Below are 22,493 nucleotides of genomic sequence, written 5' to 3' on the forward strand. Positions count from 1 at the left end.
ACCCCACCTCACAACTTACAGGACTTAAAAAAGATCTGCTACTGATGGCTTGGTGCCAGACACCACAGCATACCGTCAGAGGTCTAGTGGCATCCATGCCTCAGTGGGTTGGGACCTAATGTTAGGTGGGTGGTCAGAAAGTTATGGCTGATTGAGAGAGACATGAGGGGCATTCATGTCAAACTGGGATTTTGAGTTTATATTATAAAAGAACAAAATTTCAAGAAGTGGAAAACTGTATTTTTTTTTACATACTTACCTGTAAAATCCATTTTTTGGAGTACATCACGCGACACAGAGTAGGCTATTCATGACTATATGGGCTATACGCCACCTATGGTGAAGAGACACTGGCCGACCAATCAGAGAGGAAGTCCTCCCCTATATATATATCCCCTCCTATACAGGAAGTACTTCAGTTTTTGTAGCAAACAATGAAATTCTAGAAACAGGGGTGGGGACTTCTGTGTCCTGTGATGTACTCCAAGAAACAGATTTTACAGGTCAGTATGTAGAAAAAAAATCTAATTTTCTTTATCGTACATCACGGGACACAGAGCAGGCTATTCATGACTATGTGGGATGTCCTAAATCAAAAAAGAAATTTGAAGGGAGGGTGACACCATGATAGCCACCTTCAACAATCCCTCAGGAACTACTCAGCCGTCCGTAAAACACTGCAGTCACAGGCAGAGTCCTCTGCGGTTCTGACATCCACCTGGTAGAACCTTGTGAATGTGTGAACTGAAGACCATGCTGCGACCTTGTAAACCTGAGCCGCTGACGCTTGATGATGGATTGCCCAAGATGTCCCCACACTCTTGGTAGAGTGTGCCCTTACCTTTCATACCATAGGCTTGAATGATCAATTGGCGAATCCAAATGTGAAATAATCACCTTGGATGTCGCCTGCCCTTTCCTAGTCCCCTTTGGCAGCATGAACAGAGCATTCGACCTCCTGACCTGTGTCATCACCTTCAAGAAGACCCTTACAGCGCATATCACATCCAAGGTATGCAGAGATCTTTCCCTTGCTGACTGAGGCCTAGGGAAGAATGAAGGCAGAACTATGTCCTGATTGAGATGAAAACTAGAAACCACCTTTGGTAAAAGTCAGTTGAGGTCGCAACACCACCTTATCTTGATGCAAAACCAGAATTGGTTCTCTGCAAGAAACAGCTGCCAGCTCCGACACATTTCTCATAGAAGTGATTGCCACTAGAAAGAAAACCTTACGAGTCAACAGGACCAGTGGAACTATCCCTAATAGGGTCAAATGGTGGTTTCTGCAAAACCTTCAAAACCAAGTTCAGGTCCCAAAGGACAAAAAGGTAACCTGACAGGAGGAGCAATATGCATTACTCGTATAAATGTGCGAACCAAAGAGTGAAACACAATGGGCCTCTGGAAAAAAACAGCTAATGGTGAAACCTGGCCCTTAGTGCTACCAACAGCCAATTTCTTCTCCAACCCTGATTGAAGAAACAGAATCCTACCAATCACATATTTTCGTGGGTGCCAAATTCTGTAATAAAATGTTCCTAGAAACATTTTTTTTTGTGCTCAACATATTGGGGATGACTGAATCAGATACTTCAGGAACAGGGTCTCAATTTTTCTGGCTTGCACACTCAACAGGCTGCTGTACACACGGGCCGACTGTCAGGGCAGTTTTGTGCAATAGGGTCATCCGTGACATTTCCTTGCTACTAAATATTCCCCGGTCAGCTGTTAGTGGTATTATAACAAAGTGGAAGCAACTGGGAACAACAGCAACTGAGCCACCAAGTGGTAGGCCACGTAAAATGACAGAGCGGGGTCAGCGCATGCTGAAGCGCACAGTGCTCAGAAGTCGCCAACTATCTGCAGAATCAATAGCTAAAGACCTCCAAACTTCATGTGGCCTTCAGATTAGCACAACAGTGCGTAGAGAGCTTCATGAAATGGGTTTTCATGGCCGAGCAGCTGCATCCAAGTCTTACATCACCAAGTGCAATGCACACCGCCACTGGACTATAGAGCAGTGGAGACGTTCTCTGGAGTGAAGGATCATGCTTCTCTGTCTGGCAATCCGATGGACGTGTCTGGGTTTGGCAGTTGCCAGGAGAATGGTAATTGGCTGACTGCATTGTGCCAAGTGTAAAGTTTGGTAAAGGGGGGATTATGGTGTGGGGTTGTTTTTCAGGGGTTGGGTTGGCCCCTTAGTTCCAGTGAAGGGAACTCTTTAAGGCGTCAGCATACCAAGACACTTTGGACAATTTCATGCTCCCAACTTTGTGAGAACAGTTTGGGGATTGCCCCTTCCTGTTCCAACATGACTGCGCACCAGTGCACAAAGCAAGGTCCACAAAGACATGGCTGAGCGAGTTTGGGGTGGAGGAACTTGACTAACCCATAGAATACATTTGGGACGAATTAAAGCGGAGACTGCGAGCCAGGCCTTCTCGCCCGACATCAGTGCCTGACCTCCCAAATGCGCTTTTGGAAGAATGTCAGGGATGCGCAAATTATATCGCCCAACGTCCAGGACATGCAGTTCTGGGCGCCGAGCAGATGTTTTTCTTTTACGGTTAGCCCTGCTGCGGGCAAGTAGCAGGGTTTACTTTTTTTTTGCTCAGGTGATTTCCATTCTAAGCAGAAGTGATGAAGTCACTTCTGCAAGCAGTGGAAGGCCCCTCCCCCCAAAGTCCTGCTGTGGGTTCTTGTATGATGTGCACGCTGCACTGCCCCGGAAGAGTTCCATAGTGAGGACCGGACGGAGGAGATCAGAGCCACGGGAGGCCGGGCTCTGGAGTCCATGTCTGCCCACTTAACTAGAGGCAGAGGAAGAGAGCTGAGAGGAGGAGAGAGACAGAGCCGTCTGCTGGACACACCTCCTCCAGAACAATATGGCCTCACCTCCACCTGCACAACCGACAACTGGACTGGCCCTCACGTTAGCCAGCAGTTAGTGAACCCTACCCAGGGACGACATGTCACTTATGCTAGCAGCCAGAAAAGCAGCAAATCAGACCAATCTGTCTCTGATTGGCTGCATTGACGCACAGAGGAGAGATCTGAGTTCTAACACCCGCCACGTAGAAGCTGCCTGGGGCCTGACTTACAATGTCCACCCCGTAAACTCACCTGGCCTTGCTGTCCCCAGTCGATGCCGTGGGAGAGAGGAGGTACCTGACAGGGAAAGAGTCACACTCTGACCTCTTGCAGGGATGCTCTAGACTGGATGGAAGACACACTAGAGATCTGGAGGACAGGAGACATCAAAAGACACAGGACATTGGATCACAGGACATCCTGAGACCCAGCCCAGACCCATCCTCAGGTGATTCTACAATCTGGGACAGGAGACTCCGACGGGGGAAGAAGAGGGCACAGAGACAGACGGACCCAGAACCCCAGGCTCGGAAGGTGATGGTGAGTTGCCGTGGGCAACTGCAGGAGATTTAAAGTCGATGTCTACTGTTGCTAAACAATTGTATACCGGAGTTGAAGGGATGGGCGGGCAGAAGATTAAGGAGTTGGGATATATCTGGGGCCAAGTATTGTTGCTAATGATGTGTGCGTTATGTTTTTTCGGGACTGAAAAGTTACTGGAAAAGAATAAGGAAGATGCACCCCCCCCCCAATAGGTGTGAAAATATTGTACTTTTGAACCTTGAGTAGAATATCTGTGGCTCTAACGCTAAGAATAGTTAATATAAAGAGCTGATCCACTAAAAGTGGAGGAGGGAAAACTCCGCAATCTAGCGCAAACACTAACACAATAAAGAAATACGTGCCATCACAAGAAAAAATCCTAGAGATACAAGATACAATTTCTGGAGAACCAACAGGAAAGAAGTAAAAATATGATGGGGAGCAGTCTAGGCTATCATTTGGAGTATGGGAAGAGAATCAGTAAAGTAAAAAAGTAAAGAAAGTGTTCAATCCATTGACAGGTAGATTAGTCACAGATCCTTTGAAGATCGAGAGAATTCATACAGGTGAAACTCGAAAAATTAGAATATTGTGCAAAAGTTCATTTATTTCAGTAATGCAACTTAAAAGGTGAAATTAATATATGAGATAGACTCATTACATGCAAAGCAAGATAGTTCAAGCCGTGATTTGTCATAGTTGTGATGATTATGGCTTACAGCTCATGAAAACCCCAAATCCACAATCTCAGAAAATTAGAATATTACAAGCAATCAATAAAACAAGGATTGTACATAGAACAATATTGGACCTCTTAAAAGTATAAGCATGCATATGTACTCAGTAATTGGTTTGGGCCCCTTTTGCAGCAATTACTGCCTCAATGCGGCTTGGCATGAAAGCTATCAGCCTGTGGCACTGCTGAGGTGTTATGGAAGACCAGGATGCTTCAATAGCGGCCTATAGCTCTTCTGCATTGTTCGGTCTCATGTCTCTCATATTTCTCTTGGCAATGCCCCATAGATTCTCTATGAGGTTCAGGTCAGGCGAGTTTGCTGGCCAATCAAGCACAGTAATCCCACGGTCAATGAACCAGGCTTTGGTGCTTTTGGCAGTGTGGGCAGGTGCCAAGTCCTGCTGGAAAATGAAGTCAGCATCCCCATAAAGTTCGTCTGCGGAAGGAAGCATGAAGTGCTCCAAAATCTCCTGGTAGACGGCTGCGTTGACCCTGGACCTAATGAAGCACAGTGGACCAACACCAGCAGATGACATGGCTCCCCAAATCAACACAGACTGTGGAAACTTCACACAGGACTTCAAGCATCTTGCAGTGTGTGCCTCTCCATTCTTCCTCCATACTCTGGGTCCTTGGCTTCCAAATAAGATGCAAAAGTTGCTCTCATCAGAAAAGAGGACTTTGGACCACTGAGCAACATTCCAGGTCTGTTTTTCTTTAGCCCAGGTAAGACGCTTCTGACGTTGTTTGTTGTTCAGGAGCGGCTTGACAAGAGGAATACAACATTTGAAGCCCATGTCCAGGATCCGTCTGTGTCTGTTTCAGGGAGCGAGGAGCCAGACACACAAGGAGGTGCAATTAAAAGGTAGGTTTATTATACAAAAACAAAACAGAGTCTATGCAAGTTCAACAGCAACAGCGGATGACTTGGTAGGTCAGAAGCCAGGAAGGATGGTCGCCAGGGCCGGGGTCAGAAGCCAGGAAGGATGGTCGCCAGGGCCGGGGTCAGAAGCCAGGAAGGATGGTCGCCAGGGCCGGGGTCAGAAGCCAGGAAGGATGGTCGCCAGGGCCGGGGTCAGAAGCCAGGAAGGATGGTCGCCAGGGCCGGGGTCAGAAGCCAGGAAGGATGGTCGCCAGGGCCGGGGTCAGAAGCCAGGAAGGATGGTCGCCAGGGCCGGGGTCAGAAGCCAGGAAGGATGGTCGCCAGGGCTGGGGTCAGAAGCCAGGAAGGATGGTCGCCAGGGCCGGGGTCAGAAGCCAGGAAGGATGGTCGCCAGGGCCGGGGTCAGAAGCCAGGAAGGATGGTCGCCAGGGCCGGGGTCAGAAGCCAGGAAGGAGTCTTGCCAAAGCCGGGGTCAGAAGCCAGGAAGGTCAAGACACAGGGAGGTCTACAATAAGATCCATGCCCAGGTGTGACCAGGGACACTCCCCATTGGGAATGGGTTGCAGAAGGCCCAATGGAAGATGCCGAGAAGATTTATTCTGGGCACAGACAGAACATGCCGCTATATATGAGGCGATGTCGGAACGGAGAGATGGCCAGCAGAATAAACGAGAAACAACCCAGGACAACTGGTTCCTCCCTGGATGACCGGCAGTCTTGGAATTATGGTAGGTACGCAGCAAGCAGGTGCGCAATCCCTCAGGTACGAAACATCTACCAGCTGGTCTCTCAGAGGGAGCATCAGTTTGAGCCGCCAAAATCTGATCCCCAAGGGGAGAAGTCAGGCTGGTACGAATGGCAGCCAGGATCTGATCCGGAGGTATGACGAGGTCGGCTCAGAGTCCTCCCTAGACAGCTCAGAGTATTGCCGTGACAAGGCATCAGCCCTGACATTCTTGGAGCCAGGCAAATAGGAGACCACATAGTTAAAACACGACAAGAACAGAGGCCATCTGGCCTGACAGGGCGTCAACCTCTTAGCTTCCGAGAGATAAGTCAGGTTCTTGTGGTCAGTGAGAATGAGGACTGGAACCGCAGAACCCTCGAGCAGCTGCCTCCATTCCTTGAGAGCCTGAATAATGGCCAACAACTCCCTGTCTCCAATCTGGTAGTTGCATTCTGCGGAGGAAAGATTCCTGGAGTAGAACCCACAGGGAAGTAGGGGTCCATCGGGCGACCGACGCTGAGACAGGAGGGCGCCTACTCCCGTCTCAGATACATCAACCTCGAAGATAAAAGGCAACCCAGGATTGGGATGAGACCGTATCGGATCCGAAGAGAAGGTGGATTTCAGAGCTTCAAAAGCTAAGATGGCCTCGGATGACTACTTGTGGGGATTACTGCCCTTCTTGGTCAGATCTGAGAGAGGCTTGGCCAGCGTGGAGAAGTTCCTGATAAACTTCCGATAATAGTTGGCAAATCCCAAAAAGCGCTGAATGGACCGAAGACCACTGGGACGAGGCCACTGCAGAGCTGCCAAAACCTTCTGAGGGTCCATGGAAAATCCCACAGCGGAAATGATGTAGCCCAAAAAGACAACCTGGGATCGGTGAAATTCACACTTCTCGAGCTTACAGAAAATCTTGTTGTCACGTAACCGTTGCAGCACCCGCTTAACATCCCGGATATGAGACTCCATAGACGCAGAGTAAACCAGGATGTCATCCAAGTAAACCACCACGCACTGCTGCAACAAATCATGAAAGACATCATTAATGAACTCCTGAAAGACCGCGGGCACGTTACACAACCCAAAGGGCATAACCAGGGATTCATAGTGATTGGTTCTGGTGTTGAACGCGGTCTTCCACTCGTCACCCTCCTTGATCCGTACGAGGTTTTACGCAGCCCTAAGGTCGAGTTTAGTAAAGACCGTTGCTCCCTTGAGGCGGTCGAACAACTCGGTAATCAACGGAATTGGGTAAGCATTCTTAAACGTAATTAGATTGAGACCCTTAAAATCAATGCAAGGCCTCAATTCGCCGCCCTTCTTTTTCACGAAGAAAAAGCCAGCTCCTGCTGGAGAAGTAGACTTGCGAATGTGCCCCTGGGAAAGCGCATCAGCAACGTACTCCTTCATGGCCTGATTCTCCGCAACCGAAAGAGGATACACCCTGCCACGCGGAGGAGTGGCACTGGGTTGTAAGGTTATGGCACAATCGTATGGACGATGAGGAGGCAGAGCACCGGCGCGCACCTTGTCAAACACGTCCAGGTACTCCCCATAGTCAGTAGGTAACAGAGTCCGAGGAGGCACACAACACCTTAACAGGTCCACGGATCCAACTGGCCCCACACTGTGGAGACCACGAGAGAATCCCAGCCGACCGCCAATCAAAGGGTCAGATTGTGCTTCTGAAGCCAGGGATAGCCCAAAACCACGGAATAGTGCGGGGAAGAAATTACCTGGAAACAGGCCAACTCCCTGTGAACAGCCCCAATAGCTACTTCAACCGGCAGGGTCTCGTGGGTAACCTGCGGCGGTTGCAGGGGCCTGCCATCTATCGCCTCGAGGACCAATGGAGTAACTCGAGCCTGCAGAGGAATGGAGTACTGGGCAGCAAACGAACTGTCCATAAACAACCCGCCAGCACCAGAGTCTACCAATGCCTGGGCCGTCACCGAGCCTTCCGCCCAAGAGAGGACAACGGTGATTAGCGGTTTATCTTTGCGGGAAACCGGGGACGAGGAAACTCCACCCAAGATCTGCCCCCGACAGGATCTCAGGTGCGAGCATTTCCCGGACGGACCGGACAGGACTGCCGAAAATGCCCACCGAGACCACAGTACAGGCAGAGACCCTCCCGACGCCGAGAGGCCCGCTCCCCCTTGGAAAGGCGAGCAAACCCCAGCTGCATGGGCTCACCGCCAGGCAAGCCATCCCCAGGAGGCATGGGAGGAGAGGGAGGAACGGGTGGGACAGAAAACGTAGGCGCCAATCGGTTAGGAGGCCCTCCGTAGTTGCTCTTTAAGTGAAGGCCTCTCCCTGAGCCTGGTGTCAATCGGGATTAGGAAGGAAATGAGTGCTTCGAGCTCCACAGGCAGGTCTTTGGCTGCAATCTCGTCCTTCAACGCATCTGAGAGACCATGAGAGAAAGTAGCCACCAGAGACTCATTGTTCCAACCCACCTCTGCCGCCAGGGTACGAAATTCTATGGCGTACTCGGCAACGGTTCGTGAACCCTGATGCATGGACATAAGCAGCTTGGCAGCCAAGGCGGAGCGAGCAGGCACATCGAATACCGTACAGAAGGAGGCAACAAAACCGGCAAACTCGTGAATCACAGGGTTATCGTTCTCCAATAAGGCATTTGCCCAGGCCAAGGCCTTGTCCGAGAGCAGCGAGGTTAGGATGCCCACCTTTGACCTCTCCGTAGGAAAAGCGTGGGGTATCAATTCAAAATATATGCCCACTTGGTTTAGGAAACCCCGACACTGACTCGGCTCACCCCCAAAGCACTGTGGAAGGGGGGCTGAACCAGTCATACCTCTGGGCACCGCAGGTTACAGGTTGTAGGCGCAACAACCGGAGCAACAGCAGGAGCAACCACAGGAGTGACAACCGGCCTAATAGCACCAGGAGTAAGGTGTGCTGTGCGTGCAAGCAGCGTCTGCAACACGTGAGCGAACTGATCCAACAAGAGATCTTGCTGATCAAGTCTGGCAACCAACATAGGGAGCGAGGGCGTACCTGCACTGTCAGGATTCATGGCATTCGTGTAGTGTCAGGGAGCAAGGAGCCAGACACACAAGGAGGTGCAATTAAAGGTAGGTTTATTATACAAAAACAAAACAGAGTCTATGCAAGTGCAACAGCAACAGCGGATGACTTGGTAGAACAGTAGCCAGGAAGGATGGTCGCCAGGGCCGGGGACAGAAGGCAGGAAGGATGGTCGCCAGGGCCGGGGACAGAAGGCAGGAAGGACGGTCGCCAGGGCCGGGGACAGAAGCCAGGAAGGACGGTCGCCAGGGCCGGGGACAGAAGCCAGGAAGGACGGTCGCCAGGGCCGGGGACAGAAGCCAGGAAGGACGGTCGCCAGGGCCGGGGACAGAAGCCAGGAAGGACGGTCGCCAGGGCCGGGGACAGAAGCCAGGAAGGACGGTCGCCAGGGCCGGGGACAGAAGCCAGGAAGGACGGTCGCCAGGGCCGGGGACAGAAGCCAGGAAGGACGGTCGCCAGGGCCGGGGACAGAAGCCAGGAAGGACGGTCGCCAGGGCCGGGACAGAAGCCAGGAAGGACGGTCGCCAGGGCCGGGGACAGAAGCCAGGAAGGACGGTCGCCAGGGCCGGGGACAGAAGCCAGGAAGGATGGTCGCCAGGGCCGGGGACAGAAGCCAGGAAGGATGGTCGCCAGGGCCGGGGACAGAAGCCAGGAAGGATGGTCGCCAGGGCCGGGGACAGAAGCCAGGAAGGATGGTCGCCAGGGCCGGGGACAGAAGCCAGGAAGGATGGTCGCCAGGGCCAGGGACAGAAGCCAGGAGCCGAGTCGGTATCCAGGAGAGCAATGAGAAACTAAACAGGAGCTTGCTGCTGTGCAACAGACAGGACCCGAATGCAATGGACAGCTACAAACAGCAGACTTATATGTGATAAGCCGCCACCTCCTGGGGGAGGAGCCACAGGGGGCTGAAAGCATAAAGAATCCCACAATGCTTTGCAGACACCTAAGATGGATGCCAGTACATAGAGCAGCACAAGCCCTGAGGAAAGGTAGGACCTTGACAGTGTGGTGGCTCTGGATGCACTGACTCCAGAGACACACTTATCATATGATAATAATATCAAATTATACTCAAGGTACTACCCAGCTTGGTATTATGCGAACTCACCAATAAAGAGGGCTAAAGGAGTAGCGACTAGGTTCTCAAAAAACGTGGGTTTTGATGTGGAGGAGAGATTGGTTTAAGAGGAAAAATGCGGGGACAAAGCTATGCCTTGGTTAATATTTATTTCCCGAATCAAAATACAGAGGTATTTATGTACGGAGTGCTGGGGAAAATCACAGAGTTTAAGAGGGGGACTCTGGTCTTGGCAGGAGATTTTAATTTTTGTCTTGATCCATGGATGGATAAGTCTTCGATTGCGCAGAGAGGAGGAGGTAAAAAAAGAATGTTGCAAAAGAGGTTACATCAGAGTCAGCTAATGGACACATGGAGGGTAAAACATCCAGAGAAAGAGATTATACCTTCTTCTCACTGGCACATAGATCATACTCATGGTTGGATTATATTATGATCAAGCATAGACAATTGGATTCACTGGTTAAATCCAATATAGAAGTTATGTCTATCTCAGATCATGCTCCTGTGACGGCAAGACTAAAAGGTAGGAGGAGAAGGGAACAAAAAGGACAATGTGGAGATTAAATGAGATGCTTATACAGGACCCTGAAGTAGAGAAGAGGTTAAGGGAGGAAATAAAGCATTTTTTTCCCTAGAATGAAACTGAGGAAGTCTCTGTGGCCACCAATTGGGAAGCACATAAGGCTTACGTGAGGGGATATCTGATAGCTGTAGGAACTGAAAAAAAAAGAAAGGTTGGTAGAGAAAAATAAAGGAGGTGACAGAGGAGTTCTATAGGTTAGAACAAGCACATAAAAAAGGAGACAGGATACCGTGGTTCATTCGAAGATTTTACTTAAGAGTTAGAAGTCCTACTGGAACAGGAATCAAGGAAGATCTTCAATAGGTTTTCAAAGGAAAGATATCTGTGGAATACACCAGGAAAATATTTGATGAAAAGACTTAAAGCAGAAGAAATCTAAAAATTATATTGAAAAAATTAAAGATGAAAAAGGAGAACTGGTATACTCCACCAATGATATTGCTGAAATGTTCCAAAAACAGCAGTACCAAAAATATCAAAAGAAAAATTTGTATAGTTCGAACATGCGATCTCCCAGGAGGAAATTAATATTGCTCTGCAGAATACAGCAGGAGGGAAAAGTCCAGGACCTGATGGGCATACGGTGGGTTATAAGAATAGCGGAGACTTATTGGTCCCTAAAAATTTTGTACATATATGAATGCCTTAGGAGACGGAAATGGAGTAAGAGCAGAGTCGTTGCAAGTGTATATAATGATCATCCTAAAATAAGGAAAGGATAGTTCACAAAGCCTTAGCTGTAGGCCTATATCCCTACTAAATGCAGATACAAAACAGTTAGCGAAGGTGCTAGCTACGAGGTTAAAAGAGTTGATGCTGGAATGGATACATTTGGATCAGGTGGGTTTTGTCCCAGGAATGGAAGGGAGGGATAATGGTGTGAGAACATTGCTTTTTTTTACAGAAGGCAAAGAGAGAAAAGAAACCAACAATTTTATTGTCGATCGAAGCAGAGAAAGCTTTTGACAAGCTAGATTGGGGGTTTATGATAAATACCGTAGAGGCCTTGGGAATAGGGACTAAGATGATAAATTGGATAAAGGAGCTCTATAACAGCCCATCCGCAGTGGTGAAGGTAAACGGGTCCCTCTTGAGGTCTTTTAAGATTTACAATGGTACAAGGCATGGATGCCCCTTATCCCCATTTTTATTTGTAATATCCCTGGAACCTTTGCTGGCGACGGTAAGAAAGAGTGTAGATATAAGAGGGATTAAGATAGGTGAGATAGAGCATAAGGTAGTGACATATGATATGTTGTTTAATATTGTGAACCCTGGGTTAACTTTGCCTAACCTAATGGGATTACTAAAAGTGTACGGAGAGCTTTCAAATTTGAAAATAAATCCCTCAAAATCAGAGATCTTGAACATTAGTGTTTCAAAGAATGTGATGCAGATTTTACAAAAAGACTTCGCATTTTCATGGTGGGAGAAGGAATTAGGTTACCTAGGCGTAAAGTTGACTCCTTCTATAAATAATATATATTGGGAAAACTATATTCCATTAATAAATGAAATAAAGGATGATCCAAGAAAACTCTCAAGGGGAAGAGTCTCTTGGATCGGTCGTATTAATCTGTTTAAGATGGTGATCGTCCCAGAAATCATATATAAATTTCCCATGCTACCAGTCCATATCCCAGGATCCTTCTTTGGGATAATAAAAAAACTAATACTTAAATATATATGGGCTAATAAGAAACCGAGAATTTGGTATGAAGTTCTGTGTAATAAGAAAGAGAAAGGTAGATTAAACCTGCCCACTATTAGGAACTATTACACTGCGGTGATGTCACGAATTGCAGATTGGACATATAATTCACAGGGGAAGAGTTGGGTTAAAATAGAAGGTACCGTATTTTCCGGTGCATAAGATGACTTTTTGACCCTTGAAAATCTTCTCAAAAGTCGGGGGTCGTCTTATACGCCGGTACACGTCAGGGGGCACATTTTAGGGGGGCGGCGCGGTGCTGCCGCCATCCCCCCCTTCCGACAGAAGGGACACTAAGTACAGGGGTGGGCAGAGGGCTGCAGTCTCTTACCTGGCTCCCACGACGATCCATCCAGGAAGCGCTGCTCCTTCAGTCACTCCGGCCACTCCCTCACTCCTGCCGCTCGGCTCCGCCTCCTCACTGGTGATTGGCCGCCAGAACTGTAGCTCAGGAAAGGCACACAGGCGGCCAATCACGTGTGAGGAGGCGGAGCCGAGCGGACCCACGAAAATAGAGTGAGGGTAAGTGTGCAGTGCAGAGGTGCTGCTGCAACCACATATGCTGGCTGCAGCAGTACCATACTAGAACAGGAGTCAGCAAGTGTCATTGGTGTCAGTGGGAGGAATAGTGCCCCATCATTGGTGTCACTGATACTAATGATGGGGCATTATTCCCCCCACTGACACCAACGATGGGGCGCTATTCCTCCCCCCACTGACACCAACGATGGGGCGCTATTCCTCCCCCCACTGACACCAACGATGGGGCGCTATTCCTCCCCCCACTGACACCAACGATGGGGCGCTATTCCTCCCCCCACTGACACCAACGATGGGGCGCTATTCCTCACACACTGACACCAACGATGGGGCGCTATTCCTCCCCCCACTGACACCAACGATGGGGCGCTATTCCTCCCCCCACTGACACCAACGATGGGGCGCTATTCCTCCCCCCACTGACACCAACGATGGGGCGCTATTCCTCCCCCCACTGACACCAACGATGGGGCGCTATTCCTCCCCCCCACTGACACCAACGATGGGGCGCTATTCCTCCCACCACTGACACCAACGATGGGGCGCTATTCCTCCCACCACTGACACCAACGTTGGGACGCTATTCCTCCCACCACTGACACCAACGTTGGGACGCTATTCCTCCCCCCACTGACACCAACGATGGGGCGCTATTCCTCACACACTGACACTAATGATGGGGAACCATCATTGGTGTCAATGGGAGGAATAGTGCCCCATCATTGGTGTCAGTGGGAGGAATAGTGCCCCATCATTGGTGTCAGTGGGAGGAATAGTGCCCCATCATTGGTGTCAGTGGGAGGAATAGTGCCCCATCATTGGTGTCAGTGGGAGGAATAGTGCCCCATCATTGGTGTCAGTGGGAGGAATAGTGCCCCATCATTGGTGTCAGTGGGAGGAATAGTGCCCCATCATTGGTGTCAGTGGGAGGAATAGTGCCCCATCATTGGTGTCAGTGGGAGGAATAGTGCCCCATCATTGGTGTCAGTGGGAGGAATAGTGCCCCATCATTGGTGTCAGTGGGAGGAATAGTGCCCCATCATTGGTGTCAGTGGGAGGAATAGTGCCCCATCATTGGTGTCAGTGGGAGGAATAGTGCCCCATCATTGGTGTCAGTGGGAGGAATAGTGCCCCATCATTGGTGTCAGTGGGAGGAATAGTGCCCCATCATTGGTGTCAGTGGGAGGAATAGTGCCCCATCATTGGTGTCAGTGGGAGGAATAGTGCCCCATCATTGGTGTCAGTGGGAGGAATAGTGCCCCATCATTGGTGTCAGTGGGAGGAATAGTGCCCCATCATTGGAATACAATACCATATTGAAATCAAATCTGATGTTTTTTTAATTTGTGGTGTGCGTTGGAAGAGGGGTAGTCTTACACGGCGAGTATAGCCCAAACCCTATATTTTAACAGGAAAAGTAGGGGGTCGTCTTATACGCCCAGTCGTCTTATACGCCGGCAAATACGGTATATTAAGTAATACAAGATTCAAGAGGATTATCTGAGTACCACAAAATTTTCGCACTATGGATGAGACTAGTAGTACATTAACACAGGCGGTATTAAGAGTATGGGATAGAATGAACAATCAAATGGATTGGAAGTACAATTCATTGTTGATTCCCCTGGTGGGTACTGATTTTTTCCCGACGGGGAAGGATAACATTTCAGGGAAATGGTTTAAAGATGTAGATGCACGTTTGGGGAATATAGTAGTTAAAGGGAAGTTGGGTACTTTTTAAGACTTAAAGAGCAAAAAAATTAGATTAGATGAACTGAGATATTGTCAGCTAAGACATTTTGTTGCGAAGTTGCTCCAAACACTGAGGATGACGGAGGACATGCTCCCGATTGAAAAGATGTTGGGTTCCAGTATGTTACATCTGGGATATATAAGATTCTTGTTAAATTGGGGGGGGTCCTGTGCTGTTCTTAGAGAAATGGGAAAGGGAACAAAAATGAATGAATCACAGAAAAATAAAGTGTTTGAAATTAACACATGGGTCGATTTACATGAACATGGTTGAAATGAATTATAAATGTTTAACAAGGTGGTATTTGATACCGAGTGTTGCACATAAACAATGTGTAGAAGTCTCACCTTTATGTTCGAGGGGATGTGGATTTAAGGGAACAATAGCACATATATGGTGGGACTGTCCAAAAATAGTGGGGTTTTGGCAAGATGTAATCCAGTTCATACAAGAGATTTTGGGGACAATTATACAGAAGGACCCGTGGGTGTGTTTGTTTTATAGGACAGAAGCACCAGTGAAGCAGTATAAAAACAGTGTATTATACCACCTAATCAGTGCGGCTAACGAGCTTATTCCAAAACTTTGGCAGTTACAGGAGCCTCCAACAACGAGAGACTGGTTAGACAAGGTGGAATATATATATATAAGATGGAGTTATAGCACATAGACGAAGGTAATATGGGTAAATTTAGAAAGGATTGGGGAAGATGGTCTGACTTTAAGGCATCTGGAAAGTATTTGGAAGTAGTGGGAGGCCTAGGGATCTGATTGGAGGTAAGAGAATAAAGGGAATGTTTAAGGCAGTAGCAGGAACAGGAGAAGGGAAAAGAAAGGTTGGAGGGAAAGAAAGAATAGTAAGAAAAAGGAATAATTGGAAGTGAGGACTGAGGAGAAAGACCACAGGTATGGAATAGAAAGTTGGAAAGAGAAGAGCTGTATGGACCGGGATAAATTGTAAGGGGGTTTGGGTGAGGGGGTAGTGGGGAGGTGGGATTGTAAAATTTAGGGGAATGTCTGTATTTTGGATGTAAATGATACTTTGCTGTGTTTTTGTAATGGAAAAAAAAAAAAAAGTTTAATAAAAGATTTAAATAAAGAAAAAAAAAAAAAAAAAAAAAAAAAAAACGAACAAGTAGAACAGGCACCCCCAGGGCCAATCAATTCTACTTTTTAGATTGCTGCTGGGGCACATCCTGAAGCCAGGAGTACCTTTCATAAAAGTTAAAGGCCAACTCCACCTTTAAAACTATATTTAAAGTGTTATTAAACCCACAACAGTAAAATCAGTCTGTATATGCAGTAATGCATGCTTGTTTTACTCACTGTGGAACCTAAGGAGTCAATCCTCTGCATTTTGCAAAAAGGCTGTTTGATTCTGACTTCTCTGATCCTCCCCTTCTTCCAGTGCCCCCCTCTTATCCCCTGATAAGACATACTGTGTGGAGTCACTCTGCACATGCTCAGTTTGGTGTGTATTGCTAGAGTTGTTCTTTTTTTCTTGGGAGAGTGAATGTGATCAGCACAGGGCCAATCAGCACTGTCCAGGCAGAGGTCAAGGGTTCTGCATCCTCTTAAAGCAAAATGAAAACTCCTCCTACAAACTTTAACATGTGCTCGGCTGGACATTGATAGAAGTCACAAGACTGCTATATACTGCTGATGAGAAAATCAGTTTATATTTACTAAAATAATTGCATTTCCATGTTGTGTGTACTGTGGGAGACCAGATATAGTGAATGCCGGGTCCGGGGTTTAGTAACACTAAGATAGGGTTTCTCAACCACGGTTACATGGAAACCTAGGGTTCCTCCAGAGGTTGTAAGGGGTTCCTTGAGCAATTTATGTGCAAAAATATGTGCATTGTTTGTTTGTTTTTTTGGAAAGGCAGACTTCGTCTTTAACTCTTGAGCCATTGCTGTGCTGACTCACCTGCAGGGTAGTTCCCAGCCAAGCATTTATACGGTGGGACATGGTGAAAAATTAAAAGCAATATGAACATAGTGCCCCCAAGTGACAAACAGTACTCACCAACAGATTCTTGATCTTGCGGCTTAATTGCGTTTTCTGCTCTTCTAGGTTGTGGATATCCTGCTTCTTCCTCTGCAGTTGCTCCCATAAGCTCAACTGTGAAATCAACAAGATAGGAAATCCCTTTACATCATGTTCCTCTGATAGCATAAAACACTGCAGTGATTGCTTTACACTGTGACTGAATGAAAACTGACCCTGATCATTTCTCAATTCTTTGTCTGTTCAGACTGGAAATCTGTCTTGTCTTCTGTATTAAATCTGTATTTGAATTATTCAGACAGTAATGCCGGTTAGACAAAGGCTGAATACTGGCCGAAATCAGCTGGTACCGGAGAAACCGGCTGACTTTCAGCCTGTGTGTACAGCTGCTAGTCCGACAGAAGCTAGTCCGACAGAAGGCAATCCCACAACTGGCTTGTCGAACGTGCATTTTCGAAAACCTGCAGCCGACAGGCATCTGATTAGTGCTTGCAGCGCACTGACCGCTTTCTGTCAAGTTTTTTTTTTTTTATCATTCAGCCTGCTGGGTTGAAGGAAAAAAAAACTTCCGATGTGTACCAGGCTTTACACTTGGATGCCAAGGGATGCAGACACACAGGTCTGCAAACCTGTCAAAGACACAGCCTGATTTGCAACTAATTTTGTTACGAATTTCAAAAATAAGGTCCCTACTGAATCTTTACTGGCTGGTTATGCTGTAAAGAAAGGCTGCACGCAAAAAAGGGGGAGCAAAAAAACAAGCAATAACAAAGGTATGTCACTACATTTATTCCTAGCAGGGTGTTGATAAGATGGTTACTTCAGAGTGGTCAGTGTTGCATAGCAGAGCAGGAAGGCACGCTGATATCAATCAGTGCTTTTAAAAATATATACATTAAAAAGGGAAAAAAGAAAGGCGTAAGTAAATATGTTGGTCAGTGCAAAAATGTGCCAGTAAGTATGACAGTCAGTGCTACGTGTCACAAGGGCTCATTTACACCTGTTTTTCTCTATGAAGGGCAACCCACATTTGAGTTACTCTTCAGAGAGCAATTAACAGATGGTGAGGATGTGTATCGCCTCCTACCTGCCTGTTTTAACCCCCTAAATACTGGACAACTGAGCTGCACACGTTGTTATTGGTTGCAGCGCAGCCCCATTCACATGAATGCCTCTGCAGCAAAAGGGGAGCGGTTGAGAGAGCAGTAATCCCCCCCCCTGCTCCCCAAATGCAAGTGTAAACAAGCCCTAAAGATGTCAGTAAATCAGCATGTCAGTAAGTGTGCTAGTCCTGTCTGTTAGTAAAAGTGTTAGGCCCCCTGCAGAGTACGTGTGTTCGTGTTTTTTTCCTGAACACATGGGGCCCTAAATGTGAGTACCACTCAGTACAGCCATCCAGATGGAACATAGATCAGCCTGCCATAGACTATGACAGGTTGCAGCCAGAATTTTCCTGCACTCCCATTGACTTCTATGGGCCCCTCGATGCACATCAACAGGTGAAAAAACACACCTGACCCACCACAACACAATATATGTATGTGAGCCAGACCCGATGAATACAATGAGATGTTAGGTACGGGGTTCTGCTCTGCTGTAGAGTGTGGTATGACAATTCAGTGTGACCTGACCTCATCATACAGCCAAATCTACCACACAGCCTTCACCCATCCTCCATAGAATGGGGCCCCAACAATGCCAGAGATGGACACAGTCCATAGGGAAGGTGTCTGCAAGTGACCCCCTCCTCAGGAAGGATCTCTCAGAGGTGTACATGCCCCGCTGCATTCACAGTTTGGCGTTTGGTGAACACAGAAAACATTGCGTTGCACATGTGTCATGTTTTCACCCCACACATGTAAGGCAGGCCATTCATTTCAATGAGATGAGCTGTCATGAGTTTATGAAAGACTATAGTGTGAATGCAGCGTTTGGGACAATTCCTCAGAGGCTGGGGGTGTACACATGCCACAGCCGTGATCCTTTCAGAGATGTGCAATTTGTATCACCTGACATGTCGTTCCGGGCGCTGGGCAGGTTTCTTTTAACCTTTAGCCCTGCTGCGGGAAAACAGCAGGACTCACCTGTCAGATGGAAGCATTCGGGCGGCAGAGATGCCACCGACTGCTTCCACACAGCCCCCAGCAGTGCCAGTCTCCTCTGACACCTCCCCATCCCTGACCGCCATCCTGGTCGCTATGCTTCCGAAGCTCTGCTTGCCCATGTACGGGCCCGGGACCGGTTCGGGGAGTGCCAGCGTGTAGAAGGGAGGGAGGAGCCAAAAGTGGTCCTGACGCAGAAGTGACTTTATGACATCACTTCCGGATCCCTGTTGAAAGATTTCCCGGCCAATGTGCACTGCATTACATCCAGTACAGTACAGGGGGGACCCTGGATGTATCATTAAAGTGAACCTGTCACCAAAAATCATCACATAGGGGACATTTTGACGTTTTGAGGATCCCCACATATGTGCATGTACAAACGTAAAAAAACATACCGGGGCACCTACACATTAAAACGTTGATTGCACACGCCAGAATGAGAGCAATAATTCTAGCACCAGACCTAACACTAAACTGATGAGCTATAAAAGGTGCTTTAAAAACATCACCTATAGAAAATATAGGGTACTGAAGTTTGTCGACATTTCACAAGGGCATGCAAATTTAAGGATTAACATGTTGGATATCTATTTACTCGTTTATATTTTACAGGAAAAAAAAAAAAAAAAGGGTAATTTATTGCTCTTTTTTGTGTCCTAAAATTGAATGCAATTTTTACTGAGATTTTTTGTTTCCTAGAGCTTTGTGATAATATCGTGTGACATAGAAAATTTAAACTACCGCTATTTTATTCTCTAGGGTCTCTGCTTTCAGAAAATATATAATATTTTGTTTTGTGTAACCTTCATGCCTAAAATAATTATTTAAACATGTGCAAAAAAAACGCAAAAAGGGCTACTGGCAGCAAAAGAGATAAAGGATAAGCCGGACATGCCCCTTTCCTGACCAGCACCCAGTTGGTCCTCATTACACTGCAAGGTTTCTCCCCTCCCTGCAAGTCCCCAGGTGCGGTGCTGGAGACAGGCAGGGAGGGGAGGAGGAAATAAAGATTTTTAACATTGCGCTGTTTAAGTCGCCATAAAGCCCCCTTTGTTTTTAAAAGTCCCAGACATCACTAACATCACCTCCGATTTAAATACAGTTTTGGCTAAAATGTAATAATAAATGTGATTCTTGTGAGAGACTATGGTGTGTACTATGGGTGAGAAATTATAAAGTGAATGAGCATATAAAGAAACCAAACAGGTTGTTGAAATATCACCGTCTGTTAGGTATTAGTTGCAGTGAAATAAATCAATTAAGCTGGTGTGCAAAATATGAAATAATTAAATGAATGAGTGGGTCGCCTACACTAAACACAAACTCATACCAGTGTGCCAAAACAAATCAAAAACCAATAGTGTTGTGCTCCACTATCAATCACACACACACACACACACACACACACACACACACACACACACACACACACTAAAATGATGGGCGCAAGGCGGTTCTCTCGTTCTGGGAGGATGTCATATCACGTCCTCCCATTCCCTCCTCCCATTCCCACCGTGCATGCTCGGCTCAGGGAGCGCGCAGAGCAGCAATCGGCGGTGCGCAGTGCCCCTCGGACACAGCGGATCACCAATCCATGGAAAGAGCCAAAGATGTCGGCTCGGTCATGTGATCAGCTGTGTCCAATCACAGCTGATCACATGTAAACAGGAAAATGCCGATTACCGGCATTTCTCTCCTCTCGAGCTGTCACGCTGACAGCTCGAGAGGAGAGCCGGTAATCGGCATTCCGAGGAGGGGACATGTACACTGATCATCATGATCAGTGTGCACCGATGATCAGGGTAGCCCCAGCAGTGCCACCTGTCAGTGTCCATCAGTGCCAGCTGTGAGTGCTCATCAGTGCCACGTGCCAGTGTCACCAGTGCCACATATCAGTGCCCATCTGAGCTGCCTCAGTGTCACCCATCAGTGCCAGTCAGTGCCGCCTAACAGTGCCATATATCAGTGCCCATCAGTGATGCCTGTCAATGCCCATCAGTGCCACCTACCAGTGCCTCATCAGTGGCCATCAGTGAAGGAGAAAAATTACTTATTTACAAAATTTTATAACAAAAACGAAGAAAAAACGTTTTGTTTTTTTTTTCCAAAATTTTCAGTGGTTTTTAGTTTGTTTAACCATTTCCAGTCCGGACACTTTTACCCCCTTCCTGTCCAGGCCAATTTTCAGCTTTCAGTGCTATCACCCTTTGAATGACAATTGCGCGGTGATGCAACACTGTACCCATATGAATTTTTTAGCATTTTTTTGAGACAGATAAAGCTTTATTTTGGTGGTATTTATTCGCCACTGGGAGTTTTATATTTTTGCTATGTAAAACAAAAAAGGCCAAAAATTTTGAAAAAAGGTGTTTTTCTTATAAAAGTTTGCAAATAAATAGTAATTCATCATAAATCTTGGCCAAAATTTATTTCGTTATATTTTTAGTAAAACAAAAAATCCAAATTAGTTTATAACCAAAAATTATAATTTTTAAACATTTTTTTTTACGTACTGTCACCCTAGCAGTACAGTGTCACCATGGTGACACTGTACTACTTGTGCGGGGTAATGAAGATTTTTTTTTTTTTACACTGATTTTACACCCTTTATGGGTATAAAAGTAATCATTTCTCCTTCTCTCTAGCTGCATTCTTGCAGCCATGAGAACTACTGAGTGAGCTGTGATTGGTCACAGCTTGTCACATGGTACAAGGCTGTTGTAAATAGCCTTGTACCAAGTGACCTCTGTGATCATTCACAGATTTCACACGTAGTAAGTAATGATGTCACAAGTGACATCTTGCTTACTACTCTGCATGTGATCACTGATTGGCCAATCAGTAATCACATGATCGGGACCTCGCACAGAGGTCCCGTTCGATGACCGGTGTTCCACTGTGTCCGGAGGACATAAACAGCTATAAATAGTTATAAACGGCCACCCCGACCCTGCACTGCCACCGTCCGGCTGTTTATATACAACGACTGGACAAGAGGTGGTTAAGGAAAAAAACCCCAGAGTTGATTAAAAACCACCATAATAAAGCTCTGTCACAAAAAAATGATAAAAATGTCATGAGTACAGTGTTGCATGACTGCGCAATTGCCATTCAAAGTGTGACAGCGCTGATAGCTGGAAACTGACCTGGGCAGGAAGGGGGTATAAGTGCCCTGTGGGCTAGTGGTTAAAACAAGTGAATAAGTCCAATATTCTTTCCACAGCGTGATATTGCAATCACTAGGCTACATGCATATTTTTGGATTATCCGTGACATTGAGGTGTCTTCCTAATGGTGTAATACAAAGTATATATAGTCCACCAATCTTATGTAATGTGCTCCTTCACCAGTTGCGCTCTCACCTGACGTCATACAAGCCTGTGTTCCTTTAATTGGACTCTGAGGTGAACAGATGGATAAATCCCTGTTTCCCGGATGGATGGATGGATGAATGGAGTATTTTTTTCCTTTTCACAGCAGGGGGTCTCGCCGCTTCCTAGGGATCTTATTCCTGGAGGCGGATGGATGGAGTTATCCCTCTTCCCACTAGGGGGTCTCTTCACTCCCTTCAAACTTTCTCCTCCATGCATATATACCTGCTGCAGAAACAAATGTGAATGTATGTTTTATAGCAACCACATAGAATGGGCTTGTGACACAGATTGACCTTGGCGCTCACTTCCTACAGACAAGAGTATGGGCATTTGCTGTCCCCTACTCTTGTCTGTCTGTGGGAAGTGAGCACCAAGGTTAATCTCCATCCATCCATCTGGGATACAGGGATTTATCCATCTCTTCACCTCTGAGTCCAATTAAAGGGACACGAGCTCGTATGACCTCACTTAACGGTTTGGTCATATATGTCAGGTGAGAGCACAACTGGTGAAGGA

At 47.1% G+C, this 22,493-nt stretch overlaps 1 protein-coding gene across 1 annotated transcript in view; it reads right to left on the reverse strand.

Annotated features, from left to right (window-relative positions):
• SARS2 (seryl-tRNA synthetase 2, mitochondrial) overlaps positions 1-22,493 on the reverse strand; it is a 58,022-nt gene that overhangs the window by 33,165 nt on the left and 2,364 nt on the right. Inside the window, exon 2 of the mRNA XM_089658224.1 lies at positions 16,517-16,612. Coding sequence (XP_089514350.1) covers positions 16,517-16,612 — 96 coding nt within the window. The remainder of the gene's footprint in view (positions 1-16,516; positions 16,613-22,493) is intronic.

The sequence above is a fragment of the Staurois parvus genome, unplaced genomic scaffold (assembly GCF_062004578.1).
Source record: "Staurois parvus isolate SC_StPar_1 unplaced genomic scaffold, SC_StPar_1.0 ptg001058l, whole genome shotgun sequence".
NCBI classification, from domain to species: domain Eukaryota; kingdom Metazoa; phylum Chordata; class Amphibia; order Anura; family Ranidae; genus Staurois; species Staurois parvus.